Source organism: Epinephelus fuscoguttatus, linkage group LG21, assembly GCF_011397635.1.
Source record: "Epinephelus fuscoguttatus linkage group LG21, E.fuscoguttatus.final_Chr_v1".
In the NCBI taxonomy this organism is placed as follows: Eukaryota; Metazoa; Chordata; class Actinopteri; order Perciformes; family Serranidae; genus Epinephelus; species Epinephelus fuscoguttatus.
Genome location: NC_064772.1, coordinates 29,791,773 through 29,806,186, shown reverse-complemented (window position 1 = coordinate 29,806,186; position 14,414 = coordinate 29,791,773). Strand labels below are relative to the sequence as shown.

At 39.3% G+C, this 14,414-nt stretch overlaps 2 protein-coding genes across 2 annotated transcripts; one reads left to right on the top strand and one right to left on the bottom strand.

Moving 5' to 3' along the window:
- Positions 1 to 65: 65 nt before the first annotated feature.
- On the top strand, positions 66 to 5,899 carry dph2 (diphthamide biosynthesis 2). The gene is made up of 7 exons (XM_049565336.1): positions 66 to 176; positions 607 to 783; positions 3,436 to 3,548; positions 3,779 to 3,999; positions 4,148 to 4,831; positions 5,380 to 5,559; positions 5,761 to 5,899. The coding sequence occupies exons 2-7, from the start codon at positions 634 to 636 to the stop codon at positions 5,886 to 5,888; spliced, it is 1,476 nt and encodes a 491-aa protein (XP_049421293.1). The 5' UTR covers positions 66 to 176; positions 607 to 633; the 3' UTR covers positions 5,889 to 5,899.
- A 219-nt stretch (positions 5,900 to 6,118) lies between these two features.
- Positions 6,119 to 13,052, bottom strand: ncf2 (neutrophil cytosolic factor 2). Its single transcript, XM_049565335.1, has 15 exons — positions 12,843 to 13,052; positions 12,521 to 12,603; positions 12,223 to 12,331; positions 11,593 to 11,727; positions 10,910 to 11,017; positions 10,692 to 10,751; positions 9,596 to 9,639; positions 9,081 to 9,222; positions 8,860 to 8,925; positions 7,797 to 7,857; positions 7,571 to 7,614; positions 7,269 to 7,417; positions 7,065 to 7,176; positions 6,475 to 6,592; positions 6,119 to 6,373 (listed from the first exon to the last, which is right to left on the bottom strand). Exons 1-15 carry the CDS (start codon positions 13,014 to 13,016, stop codon positions 6,282 to 6,284), a joined length of 1,497 nt encoding a protein of 498 aa, XP_049421292.1. The 5' UTR covers positions 13,017 to 13,052; the 3' UTR covers positions 6,119 to 6,281.
- Positions 13,053 to 14,414: the final 1,362 nt, after the last annotated feature.

The following is a 14,414-nucleotide window of genomic DNA, read 5'->3' as shown; positions in this document are numbered from 1 at the left end:
AATTTGTCTTGACATAATTAATACCAGGAAACTAAACCGCTTTTATTTTGAAAACACGTTTGAACCGGAAGTGCTTGTGGAACTGAAGTAACGTTGACTTTGGTCTGTCGACACGTGTAACTCAGCTGTTAAATAAAGCGTTTATCCGTCAACAACTACCCACATGACACTGAACTGTAAGTCTGCATGTATGTGCTATAAATGTAGGTTATAAATTACAGTTTGTAGTGATGTAATTTTAAATGCAGACCAGCTAACGGCTAAGCTAGCAGGCAGATTTAAGGTAACGTCAGGTAACTTCAGGGATGGTTAAAGTACGTTTGTGACAGTGAGTGTCGTTATCGTGTAAGAAAACATTATTACGTCCAGTTGACAGTGCGTGAAGTGGTTGTCTATATTGTTAAGCTTAATTCCTAAACATAACAATACTGCCAGCAGTCTGAGATTGTTAAGGAAAATATACTCGATATAAATTAAATCAGTTCAGTACTTTTTAACTTAAGAATAAACCATTAGGTATTTCAGAAGTTGTGGTTCTGCTTTCAACAGTTTGGCTGCTTTATCATTAACAGATATTTTAAACTTTGGTCTGTCGCATGTTTGCAGGCACTGCTGCGCGTTACCGATGAAACAATGTCTGACGCATTTAGCAGCAGCTCGGAAACCGTAATACAGCGTGTGGTGGAGGCTGCTGTGAAGACTAACACTCCTCTGGATAAACTTGAAGAGCTGTATCAGATTAAGAAGACTTGCGCCTTCATCAGTGAGCATCAGTTTGAAAAGGTGAGGATACAGTTTTTACCTTTAATCGTGTAAATAGTTAAGTTTGTATGCACACTCAATGGCCACTTTATTAGGTACACATTGCCAGTACCAGGTTGGACCCCCTTTTTAATTCTTGGTGTCATAGATTCAACAAGGTGCTGGAAACACTCCTCAGAGATTTTGGTCCGTATTGACATGATAGCATCACACAGTTGCTGCAGATTTGTCTGCTGCACATCCATGATATGAATCTCCCGTTCCACCACATCCCAAAGGTGCTCTTTTGGACTGAGATCTGGTGACTGTGGAGGCCACTGGAGTACAGTGAACTCATTGTCATGTTCAAGAAACCAGTTTGAGATGATTTGAACTTTGTGACATGGTGCGTTATCCTGCTGGAAGTAGCCATCAGAAGATGGGTACACTGTGGTCATAAAGGGATGGACACGGCCAGCAACAATACTCAGGTAGGCTGTGGTGTTTAAACCATGCTCAGTTGGTACTAAGAAAATCTCCCCACACCATTACACCACCAGCAGCAGCCTGAACCGTTGATACAAGGCAGGATGGATCCATGCTTTCATGTTGTTTACAGCAAATTCTGACCCTACCATCTGAATGTCACAGCAGAAATCCAGACTCATCAGACCAGGCAACGTTTTTCCAATCTTCTATTGTCCAGTTTTGGTGAACCTGTGTGAACTGTAGCCTCAGTTTCCTGTTGTTCGCTGACAGGAGTGGCACCTGGTGTGGTCTTCTGCTGCTGTAGCCCATTTGCTTCAAGGTTGGACATGTTGTTGGTTCAGAGATGGTCTTCTGCAGACCTTGGTTGGAACCAGTGCTTATTTGAGTTCCTGTTGCCTTTGTATCATCTTGAACCAGTCTGGCCATTCTCCTCTGACCTCTGGCATCAACAAGGCATTTTCACCCAGAGAACTGCCGCTCACTGGATATTTTCTCTTTTTGGGACCATCCTCTGTAAACCCTAGAGAGGGTTGTGTGTGAAAATCCCAGTAAATACTCAGACCAGCCTGTTTGGCACCAACAACCATGCCACGTTCAAAGTCACTTAAATCACCTTTCTTCCTCATTCTGATGCTCGGTTTGAACTTCAGCAGGTCGTCTTGACCATGTCTACATGCCTAAATGTATTGAGTTGGTGCCATGTGATTGGCTGATTAGCTATTTCAGTTAACAAGAAGTTGAACAGGTGTACCTAATAAAGTAGCCATTAAAGAAGCAACAGACAGCATCTTTGCCTATCTATATCATTATGAAAATAATGTGGGTTGCACATGGTAGTATACACAGTAAAATCAGACTATCAGTGTTTACATAGGTTACTTAATGGCTTTGCAATCTTTGCAATAATCTTCTGCCACCGGGGACGAATTTTCGTGGAAAAAATCTGCTTTACGGCAGGAAATGCATCATGTATTGCCAAACTGGTCGGTCAGCCAATCAGGGACTGGAGCTGGTCCTTATGAGGAGTTGGTCGGGGTATGAGATAGTTGAATCAGGAGCGCAATGGCAGACGGACAAAGTCTGGAGATAAGTGAAAAACGGCCTCCCAAAAGAAAACGAGCTCCTCTGAGCGCCTCTGAGGAGGCGAGAGTGATAAAAGAAGAGGAAAAACGAGTAAACCTCAGTCAGGCGTTCAAGAGATGGAGGGAGCTACATGACCAAAGAGTCTTTAACACCGGTGTCCAGCTAGCTTTCTTTCTAATGTATCACTAAGTAACACGGCTAAATGTTAGCTAGCCGAGAGAGGACTGTACTGTACTGGCTGCTAGTTCATTCCTAGCTAGCCAGCATCGCAAATCACTGTGACCAGGGACCAGGTAGCGAGTATTGGTCGGCTGACATCCTCGTTGCCATTCTACGGCAGCCCTCGGACAGTGATTACCCCCGCCCTGCCTCTCCGACCGGGAGAAGTGGAGTAAAATCCTCTCCTCCGCTCCCGGTTGAGTGGTGAACGCCTCTCCTCTGTCAATACACTCTGCCAGTTGTAACATTTGAATGTTTTAGTAGTAAGCCATGTTCTAAGCGGGATAATGTATAGTGAGCCGGTGACAGTTGAAAAATAACTCCCCTGCGCGTCGGGGTTCCATTCCCCTGTCGGGAGTTATTTTTCAACAGTCATCGGCTCACTATACATTATCCCTTACGTGTCTACTGTTGTTTAAACTGATACTGTGCATATTGGTTTCATTTACTGTGAGCTGTTTGTACTGGTGCTGTGCATTCTGGTATAATTATTTGCATTACTATTTGTTTTTTTTCTTCAGGTAAATCTGATAATTGTTGCTCGGTCTCTTTACTCATTTATTTAGTATCGTGTCCACACACCTTCTCATTCTACATATACATAGAGGTATACTGGTGGCTTTACAGCCTACATTTTATTGATTATCTCTGATCCCCACGATCAATTTGGTCTTTGCGACAGTGCGAGCAACACTGCTGACGCTAGGTGGCGCCAAGCTAAAAAAAAAACCAAATCCTATCTGTTGCCTCTTTAAGTGTATGTATACAAAAGAATGGAAGGACAGCACATTTCTTGTTAAAAAGCTATTCGATCAGTTGTTCAGTCAAGCAAGTTCAGTGAAATGATATGCAGGAATGCTAGATACACCTACACAGTTTGTCTAAAATGGGTAATGTTCACAGGTTGCTCTGCAGTTTCCTGATGAGCTGCTGGTGGATTCAGTTGCAGTAGCAGCAGAGATTGAGAGAAACAGCAATGCAAAGCCATACATTTTGGGAGATACATCCTACGGCAGGTAACATCAGATTCATTTGAGAACACACACATTTTATAGGCACCTTACACTAGATACAAAGCAATGTTCTGCTGGGAGGGTCCTAGCATTCATGTGGATTCCACTTGACACACACCACCCAACCAAACACTGTTGCAGACCAAGTACTAGTATTTTTTCACAATATAAGATCTAAGTTAAATGCTCTAAGTGTTGTTATTTTTGTGTACATGTTGAATTTTCTTGAGCAGTTGCTGTGTGGACGAGGTAGCTGCGGAACATGTTGGAGCCGACTGCATTGTGCACTATGGCAGTGCCTGCCTCAGCCCATCTAAAAGGCTGCCCTTGATGTACGTCTTTGAGAAAAGACCGGTGGATCTTGAGAAGTGTACTTCTGCCTTCAGAGAACTCTACCCCGACACACAGAGTCACATCATCGTCCTCTATGATGTCAATTATGTTCATGCAATAAGTAAGTATTCTTCAAGCCCTACTGTGTGCTCTTTTATCTGATGCACAAAAGAGGGAATATATGTGTTTATGTCATTATATTGGGTAGATATTCAGTTTTGTAAATGATTTCTGGTGTGACTGAATACAACTTTTTTTTTTCTTTTTAGGTGATCTTCTGACTCTCCTTTCGCCAGAGTATCCAAACCTTGTCGTCTCAGAACTTGTTGTCGAAGGGGAGCAGTGTTTCAGTCATGATTGGATTAAAGGAAAACACGATGACGCCACAGAGCAAGACAACAGCCAGGTTATTTGTCAGTTTGGCCGGAAGTTCTCCCTGAAGAGCGGTTTAAGCATCACAGATTACAGTGTGTTCTACGTCGGCCAAGAGGGAGCGACGCTGAGGAACTTCATGATGACTTGGAATCGCTGCTCATTTTGCTCTTTTGACCCCATTAAAATGACCGGGAGGACTGAGTCAGTCAGTATCAACCGTGCACTGATGAAGCGATATTACGCTATAGAAAGGGCCAAGGATGCCAGTGTGGTCGGCATCCTGGTCGGCACGCTTGGGGTGGCGGACTACCTCAGCATCATCCAGCAGTTGAAGGAAACCATCAAAGCAGCTGGCAAGAAGAGCTACATGTTTGCCATGGGGAAGCTGAACGTACCCAAACTAGCAAACTTTCTTGAAATTGACATTTTTGTGTTAATTGCATGTCCTGAGAACTCACTGCTGGACTCCAGTGAGTTCTACAAACCTGTAGTAACACCGTTTGAGATGGAGGTGGCCTGCAATAAGAAGAGGGAGTGGTCGGAGGAATATGTCACAGACTTTCGACACCTTCTGCCAGGTCAGATTGTGATTTATTCACATCAGAAAACTTTTTTTTATGTTAAGGGACTGCATAGAAATTATAACAGGATTAAATGTTATATACATTTTTCAAAAAAAAAATGTTGGATGTCACGTAAAGGTGGCCAATGTTATAGTTCAAATTCAGCCTTTTTCATGTAGGCTTTATTCCAAAATAGACATGGCTAGTTTATGTTCTCCAGAGATTTTAAAGTTTAAAAGTGAGTATTATCATTCTGTTAATTGTTATTAATCTATACATTTTATATAAGGGCTTGGCAAAATTGAGAAAATCAAATACTGCAGTATTTTTTGATGAAGTATATCGAAAGTGTGCTTCATTAAAATCAAAGACTAGAAATATTGAAAAGTGAAATATAAGGTTCAGCTCCATCGCCTCCATAATTTGCGTACAGTCCCTAATATGAATATAGTTCTCTGTCTTCATTAGACACACAAGTTTCTTCCATTATATTTTTAAACATCATTAGGCTATTGAGGTCTTGCTTCGTCTGATTCATTCTTTTTCTCTCAACCTTTCACCAGGTCGACAGAGTCACGTGCCTCTATCTGATCAGCCGGAGGAGGACGATGAGACCGACGTGTCTTTAATCACAGGAGCTCTGCGGAGCAAGAATCTGTTGAACAGTGAGCCGGCAGTGTCCTCATTTGGCTCTTCGGTGGTCCTCAGGAACCAGACGCTGACTGTAGCCACCAACTCAGCCGGTATGAGACAGTCAGAAAATCTGCTGCACATAAGACACTGATTGCTTTCATTTCCGTACACACATATGTTTACTGAAGACTTCCACACACATGCAATAATTGTTACACCTTGTGCATACAGAAACAGAAATGTTTACTTGTTACAGTCTTGCACAAACACACTTATATATTACAACACACATTTATGCTTTCTCCTTACAGCATCTTTTCTGTCAGAACGAAGCTGGCGTGGCTTAGAGCAGAAGTTGGGGGAGACACCTGTGGTGAAGGCAGTACAGGGCAGGAGAGGCATAGCTATTGCCTACGAAGAGGAAGGAACGTCTTCATGATAATTTACCAGTAACTGACAAAGTCAACAGATTATTTAATCATGTCTGCTGGTGTTATTTGTATGATGACTTTAATTTGTGAGAGCTGTAATAATGGTATGTTTTCATAAAATCAGTATCAGATATTTATATACCTTATATCACTATGACTACTTTTAATTATCACGTCACTTACTGAGTCACAGAATGTATCCTATGATTTTGTCCAAACATTACAAGTTGACACACATGTCTAAAGGGTTTTGTCATTATTGTGAAAAGATGTTATAAACTGCATTCATATGTAGACCCTGCTTAATTGAATTTAGTTGCTGGAGGTACCTGACCATGTCTCAGCTTTGACTAGTTAATGGTTTTACTAGCTTCAGTATTTTCTGTTAACATTTATTTAAATTACTGGCCGTTGACAGGAACTTCTTCCACAAAGGATGCAGGAAATATACCAGTGTTCCCATTGCACAGCCCTTCGAACCAATCCTGGTTAACTAGAGAAAAATATACATATAAATTAGGATCATATTTCTCAGACAAATCACAGTATTTTTAAATATTTGGGATCTATATGGCCAAAAGAGTGGAGTCTCACCTCTAGAGAGGAGTGTGATTTTATCGCCTTCGTGAAAACTGAGATCCTCAGGATTCGACGACTCATAGGAATGAATTGCCACCAAGTGAATCTCACTTTTTTGATTTCCATCAGTTTGCTAAAAAAAAAAAAAGGCACAGAAATATTCATTTTCTACTCCATTTCATGATAACTCGAGCTGGAAAATAGTGTTCTTGGTTTGCTTTGGCTTTATGGTTCATGGTATAACTTTTACATATTGAATCCAGGACGACATGGAGTACTAAAATGTGGCATAAAGCACTCATATAATAAATTATTATATAAAAATCTATTTAAAATAAAAGAAAAAATCCACTCAAGTTCTTTAACATTTCCGAACTATCATGATCAATCATGAAATAATAGTAATGGAGAGTTTCAATATTCTCAGTGCTGCTTTTCCAACCTTACAAAAATTTAATTCTAAGGAAACTCTTGAACACATTTTAGCAGGAACATCCTAAAAGTAATAACCATCCCAACACCCTTATTAGGAAACTGCAGTATCAGCCAGAATAACTGTATTTTGTGAGGCTAGCATGTTCAACAATCAATCAGTACTAACTTACCTCTGTGGCCTTACACCACAAGGTGATGCGCCTGCTGCTGGCACGACTCCACACATTTTCCATTTCTGTGCTGGCATCGATTACACTTTCCTCTGTTACCTCGGAGGTTAAACTAAATCAAACAAAAGGATTGAAATTTATACTACATCCGTAATCAATCCTAATTGATTAAACTGATAGATTTTTGTTGAATGTGCAGTGTACCTCAAGGTGATTGCAGCAGGGGGGACCTTCAGTTTTTTACTGACTGTCTCAATCAGTACAGCATAGGGAGACTCAGGTGGTACTGACACAGCAAAGTTGAACGTGAAACGGAGTTTGACAATATATGAGTTGTCCGTAGGTCCTTCATCCTGGTGATGAAAAGACACATTGATTGACTTCAATCATCACAGACATGTAGAAGTCAGTCCACCTTAAAACACTTAATATTTAACATGTTTTTTGTGGTTTACACATGTATCATATTCATGGGCAGGACTGGACAAGGATTTGCCTCGGCATACCTTTTTTCGTGTCTCTCCACTGCTGTTACCAACAGGAGTAAGACCTTAAACAGAGAATGGGGAAAAGTTTTGTTGTTGGTCAAATTGTTTTTGCACACGTTTCTTTTGTGTTACAATCTTTGTTATGACAAATGGGTTGAGCTGGTAAAATGCAATGGTATTAAGCACCAATCAGAGAACAGTGCCTGTTGTAATAAATTTTGCTTAAACTGTCAGAAATATCTACCTGGTTTCCTCTTAGGTCTGGTCGGAGGTTCTCGGGTTGGAGGCTGAGATACTCGCTGTCTCTGATTAAAGCCATTCAAAACATGGAAAAAAAATGGATATATATTTAATTACAACGTACTAAAGAACTTGAGCAGATACAATTCATCAACTGCCATTTCAGTAACCTGCAGAATATGCTTAGAAAACAAGACTACCGATGAAGTGTTTAAAGGGACAAAAATCAAGAATACATATTTTTCCTCTCGCCTGTAGTGGTTTTTATCAATCTAAATTGTTATGGCGTGAGTGTTGGAGATATCGGCCATAAAGCCTTTTCTTGAATATAATGGAACTAGATGGCGCTCAGCTTGTGGTGCTCAAAGTGCCCAAAAATACATTTGAAAAACTCCACAGCAATGTCTCTTTCCATTAATCATGATTTGGTGACTTAAGATAATCCACAGACCTTGTTGTGAGCGGTTTCATGTAGGAACAGTTTTCTTACATTGAACTACACCTGGCAACTGTATCACCATGCAGAAGGAAGCGTGCATCTCCTCATGGACGAGAGGTCCATGCTCATGACAGCGTGAGATGTAAACATTAATGGCGTCCCCCTAAACTGAGCTCTAATGTTAGGTAGCTGAGTGGTGCTAGGTGAGCTTGCAGTAGATGCACGCTTACTCCTGTGTGGTGAGTCGCTTGGCACGTGTAGTTCAGTATCAAGAAAATAGTTCCTACATGAAACTGCTCACATGAAGGTCATGGATTACCTTGAGTAACCAGGTCATGACTTCTTGAAAGAGACAGTGCTGTTGAATTAAGACCAAAAAAAAGGGCGCTTTGAGCACCACAAGCCGACTGTCATCTAGGTCCTTTATATAGAAGAGAAGGCAGACATTTTTACAGCACTCAGCAACTCACACCAAAACAATCTCGACTGATAAATAACACTGCAGGTAAGATAAAGAAATAAATATTTTTAATTTTGTGTGTGTTAAAGTATTAACATTGTCATAGCATTATTACAAATCTGATATAACATCAACAAAGCGAGATAAGAAATAAAGTCCATGCTTTACCTCATTCTTTTTAGAAGCCAAGGAGATCTCCAAACGCTCCAGGTAGTTGTAAGGAACAAGTCCCCTCTGTAAGTCACATGATAATGATGAATACTTCCAACTGACAGGAACATTATGTGAATAATTCACATTTCATATTAAGAAACACAACTGCCAAGGTCATGAGAGATGCACACTAGCACAGAGGCTGCAGATGTACAGTTTGTATGCAGTGGTCTTACTCTTTCATTGAAGATCACAGATGCCCAGTTGTCGGCACCCTTCTGCAGTACAAATACGATATTGCCTGGCACCACAGCCAACTCGTCACTGGTCTCAGGAACAAACTCAAACAGGACAGTGTGGGGTTCTCCTTCTAGAGCCCTGTGAAAACAGGAGACATCCACATGGATCAAAAGACCTGCTGGCACACGATTATTCCCGCTCTTGTATTGTTCATATTTACACAGTGATTCAACAGTTTCCTCTTACAAAAGTGTCACACTTTATAGATTTGCTTGATGCTTTTCTTATTTTCTATTTCCTGGCTACGTTAAGAGATTATTTTTCCATTTTACACATCCACTTTGAACAGTGTGAAATCCATCATCTATCACAAAGTCATACCAAATATCAAGGTAATCATTTTCCTGCAATAAGTCTAATAAATCATATTTTCAGATACTGTAACTACAACTAAGTAAAATGTGTTTTTAGAGAGCATCAGGTTTCTATGATTTTAAAGTGACTGTTGTACCTGAGGACCTCTGGTTCTTTTGGACGAGTTGGACCATCTTCAACCTGCAAGATGTAAACAGAAAAAAAAAGCATCCAGTCAGTAGAGCTGGACGTGATATCACACAAAATGTAGCAGTCGTTTCTGACACGATCAAAGTGTAGTATTACAAGAGCTCTTTGTTAGATTAGTGTCACTAATGCCTGTACATAACACAGCTTATCAGAGTTTATTTGCATCATGGTCACCAATACAATCTTAATTTGATATTATCTTAATAATAATTCTTAATATCAAACCTGTTGTAATAAATCTTGGAGTCTTGTTCAAAAAGCTCATCACAAAGCTCATGCAATCATGTTTTCATCATAGAAATATTCCTAAAATAGGATCCATTTTAACTTTTAAAAACAGAGACAATTTTACACGCCTTCATCTCATCACACCTGGATCACTGCAACAGCCTCTTTTCTCACCTCTCTCTACCAAGACATGTGATCACATCACTACAGGTTTAGCCTCTTTATACTGGCTCCCAGTATGTCCTAAAATAGATTTTAAGATTTTACTGATCACTTTTAAGGTTCTTTGTGGTCTCTGTCCCAGCCATATCTCTGACCTCCTAGTACTGTTCACAACAGGACGTACTTTGAGGTCCTCGGACAGAGGTGTTTTGTCTGTTCTAGACGTCTGGCTGAAAACTAAAGAGGACAGAGTGTTTGCTGTCAGGGCCCCGAGGCTCTGGAGCAATCTGCCTGAGGACATCAGGTCGGCTGAGTCAGTGATTGCTTTTAAGTCCCTTCTTAAAACATACTTTTATTAGAGAGGCTCTCCTGATTTTACTTGAGTTTTAAGTTCATTTAAATGTTTTTTTTTATTTCCTCAGTTTTTATATACCAAAGTATTTTTATCAGTTATTTTAGAAGTTGTTGTTTTCATGTCTTTTTTGTTTTAATAATTGACATGTAAAGCACTTTGTAACTGTTTTGAAAAGCGCTTTATATATAAAGATTATTATCTTCCATATGATATGCTTTTGATATAATGTAACACACTGAATTCTTTGTCATCAGACTGTGTGTGTTTTTTCATTGCCAAAGAAGAGCCCATGTGTCACCTGTGGCTGCAATGGGGCAAATCCGGAGAAGGCATCCTGAGGAATGACGGAGGCAATAACCTGAAGATATCAGAAAGAAAAAAATGTAGGTTCTCTATCACAAATAATTATAGTAAAAAGTGACAGACAATTACAGTGAAGTAGATGAGCTGTACTCAGGTAATGTTTATGGGGTTTATATCACATATGCAAAGGTACGTCATTGTATAAAGTCTTACCGTTGCTTTGCCCAGGTAGTCCTTCTTCTCCAGCTCAGCAACATAGTGCTTATTTGGTCTAAACAGCACTTTTGATGGGAACTCCACTGGTTTGAAAAGTTTCTGTCTCTGTTGGTGAAATTGCATTGCAAGGGTTATTAATAATATTTTTGACACATAATTCTGACATGACAGAAAACTAAATTAGTTGCTAAATCTGTTATGCTATAATTGACCTTTCATTGATTAGACTAACATTTATGTATATTTTCTTGCAAATAGCTGATACAGGGCTTTTATTAATTAGTCATTGGCAAGTCAGTGTGAAGGGAGAGGAGAGGAGATATCTGCACATCAATGCAGCTGGGCTAGAAAGCCACAAAAAGGTCCCCATGCCGAGATCGATGCAATTATAGTCCATCTATTTAAGACATCTGAGAGTGAGTAAAAACAGCAGCAAACATTTCAGTCCTTGACTATCACGAGTCAAGTTTTAACTCACTCTTAATCATTTTTTTGCATTTTGAGCACCTTTTTTGAGCACAGATGTCTTAAATAGATCTCAGCCTGTGGACCTTTTTGTGGCTTTCTAGCCCAGTTACATTGGTGTGCGGGTATCTCCTCTGCCGTCCTCTCGTTTGTCTGTTGTACCGCCGGCAGCTTACATCCCAAGATTTTGTCATTGTGACTACATGTTAACTGACCAGGGCAGAGTCCAGAGCTTTGTCAATGAGATTGAGCTTGGCGTCTGTCTTGTAGTCGAGAGCCTTCACAAGTTTTTCATGGGCTTTTTCCCAGTTACCCAACTGAGCCTCAGACAGAGCCACGTTGAGGAGAACCTGTGGCAGGAAACATTTATGTTGCATTAGAAGGTCTTTATTATTTTAATATATCAGGCATTTTAAATCCATCATGCAGACCACAGAATTGAGAATAATGCCTGATTTTTTCTTTTTACCCCTGGAAAGGAGTGAGAAAGGGGGAAATTTGAAAGTACTTTTTAGACATAAAGCAGTGGAAAGGTTAAAATAAAGGGGTAAAATATAAAATCTGAGAGGCGGACACATGTACAGTAATTGTAAAATGTAAGAAATGTGTATGGGTAATGGGAAATATGGACTGTGGGAGGAAGCTGGAGTAACCAGAGAAAACCCACGCTGACACAGGAGACTGTGCAAACGCCACACAGAAGGGTTACCCTATCCTGCAGGTAACACCTCCCCACCTATATATGTGTATACAATTTACATCTCTAAACTGTCTGACAGAAGTAGACAGAATTATATAAGGAGTAACAAGAACATAAAAACGTTTGGAGGCTTTAAAAGACTTACCTCACATGCATATAATTTGTATCTGAGACCAAGTGCTTTGTAATCTATCAGCTGGTTGCCTCTTAGAGCTTTGAAGGCATACTGGAAATCAGCTAAACTCTCCTCATACCTTTGAAATACAGATAAACCAGTTATTGACTTTTGCATGTAACAAACCACAAACATTTTAAAAGTAAGAGCAGTGACAAGGAATCAGATGTCATGACAATAAATGCATTCGTGTGTGACAGTTATTTAAATCACAATGTTAAATATGAAAAGTGAATGTGGACATTTTATTGAGATGAATGTGTCTTGCCTCTCCTTTTTGTAAAATGTCATTCCTCTCTGAAAGAAGGCAACAGCCAAATGCTCATCTTTGCCTATGCTGCAATCAAACGCCTGAGAAACAATCAAGAAAACACAGTAACTTCCTCTAGAAGAAAAGAGAAATGGTGAGCACTACTTCTTCTTTCACAGTGACATGCACTTTCAGAATGCAAATCATCACCACATTTCAGCTCGGCTTAATCAGCTGCATCCAAACAAGATTGTACTTTTCGAGGAATATTACAAAATAAATACCACAGATTTTTTTGTCATGTTTTAGCTTGCATTTTGCCACCAAAGATCTGACGTACCTTTTCAGCAGCATCCAGGTCTTTGGTAAGAAGATGGAGACAGCCAATGTTAAAAAATATTTTGGAGTTTTTTTCTTGGATAGCCACAAAAATCCTGAGTGCCTCTGGCAAATCCTGTCTGTCAACACAAGTTACAGCCTCGTCCCACTGGCGCAGAGTGTCCACAAAAGACATGGTGTCTGGTTGGGAGTGCACCGAGCTACAGACCAAATTAAGGAAGCTCTACTGATTTGTACCAGCTAGATCAGGAAGTGTGATGACACTGTCAGTGTTGGTAATTTGCACACCAGGTTTGAAGGGCCAATGGCTGTTCTTTCTTCGCACCAAATGTGATTCTCTGGCATTTATGTAGCAGGCCTAATTCAGCACATGTGTCAGTTACTTTCCCATATCACTTTCATTCCTTGAATGTAACAGGTTCTACATTACAGTATATACAGGGTGCATTATTCATTTCCTCAGAGAGAATCGTGCAGTCCTTTTAAAGTCTGTTTTTTAAAACAGATGCAGAGAGATGATTATAAGTCATTATAAGTACACAGACAGAGATAAGCAAGTGGAAATTGGTGTTTTATTTTATTTTATCATGATTTACAAGCCTTTACAAGCCATCAGAATCATCAGGTGGAGGCCAAACAGAAAAGGACAACAAAAATCTGACATAAATTAAAGTACAAATAAAAATGCGAATGACTTGTGACAAAAGGTTCACTCGATGATTTTAAAGATAATACATACATTTATTGTTTTGATGGCTTTTTTGTTTTCTGAAGAAGAATCATTGGCAAATATTGATCAATTTCCTTCATAAATACAAAGAATTTAGGGATTTTTTTTGGTAAATTTTTATTTGTGAATGTGAAATTTGGCAAAAAGTAAAATTAGATTAATAAAGAAACATGCAATGATACCTTTTTCACAGTAATCATAGCGCCCAAATAAAGTATTTCTTTAGTAAATACTTAAGTCTGAGAGACCATTGTCAACTATGAATTTAGTAATACCTTTATATCTTTACAATTTACACCCGTCACTGTTAAACTTTTTAAGAAATGCAGCACTGGCTCAATGGATCAGTTTAAAGCAAACTCCTTTTTACCTTATTTGTTAGCAGGGACTTTTGCGGTAAGGACTAAAATTCCCTCCTGTCAATATTACTAAACAAAATTACTCCAATAAAATGTCGCAGGAACAGGAACCATGTTGTCCTCAAACAAAACTCTTATTCTGGAATTCAAAAAACAATTTTAAACTGTAGGCCATCAGGCTGATAAATAAAAACATATGAAATAATTTTGGTCTTCAGGTGCAATCCACTTCTTTTTAGTGCAAAAGTCAATTTATTAAATGCAATCCACTATTTATTTTACCTGCACACTGTACATTGACAATAAAGTCGTATGCTGTAAAGCCCTGTGAGGCAAATTGTGATTTGTGATATTGGGCTCTATAAATAAAATTGATTGATTGATTGATTGATTGATTGATTGATTGATTAAAGTCTGTCCATTCCATTCTATTGTATTAATTCAATTAATTCAATTACAAATTCTACACATTGGAGATTGAATT

Coding starts and splice junctions, on each gene's coding strand:
- dph2 (XM_049565336.1), top strand. CDS start 634: ATGTCTGACGCATTTAGCAGCAGCTCGGAAACCGTAATACAGCGTGTG. Junction 784..3,435: donor GTGAGCATCAGTTTGAAAAG/GTGAGGATACAG, acceptor TAATGTTCACAG/GTTGCTCTGCAGTTTCCTGA. Junction 3,549..3,778: donor GGAGATACATCCTACGGCAG/GTAACATCAGAT, acceptor TTTCTTGAGCAG/TTGCTGTGTGGACGAGGTAG.
- ncf2 (XM_049565335.1), bottom strand. CDS start 13,016: ATGTCTTTTGTGGACACTCTGCGCCAGTGGGACGAGGCTGTAACTTGT. Junction 12,332..12,520: donor ACATTTTACAAAAAGGAGAG/GCAAGACACATT, acceptor TGTATTTCAAAG/GTATGAGGAGAGTTTAGCTG. Junction 8,926..9,080: donor CTGTGATCTTCAATGAAAGA/GTAAGACCACTG, acceptor TGTGACTTACAG/AGGGGACTTGTTCCTTACAA.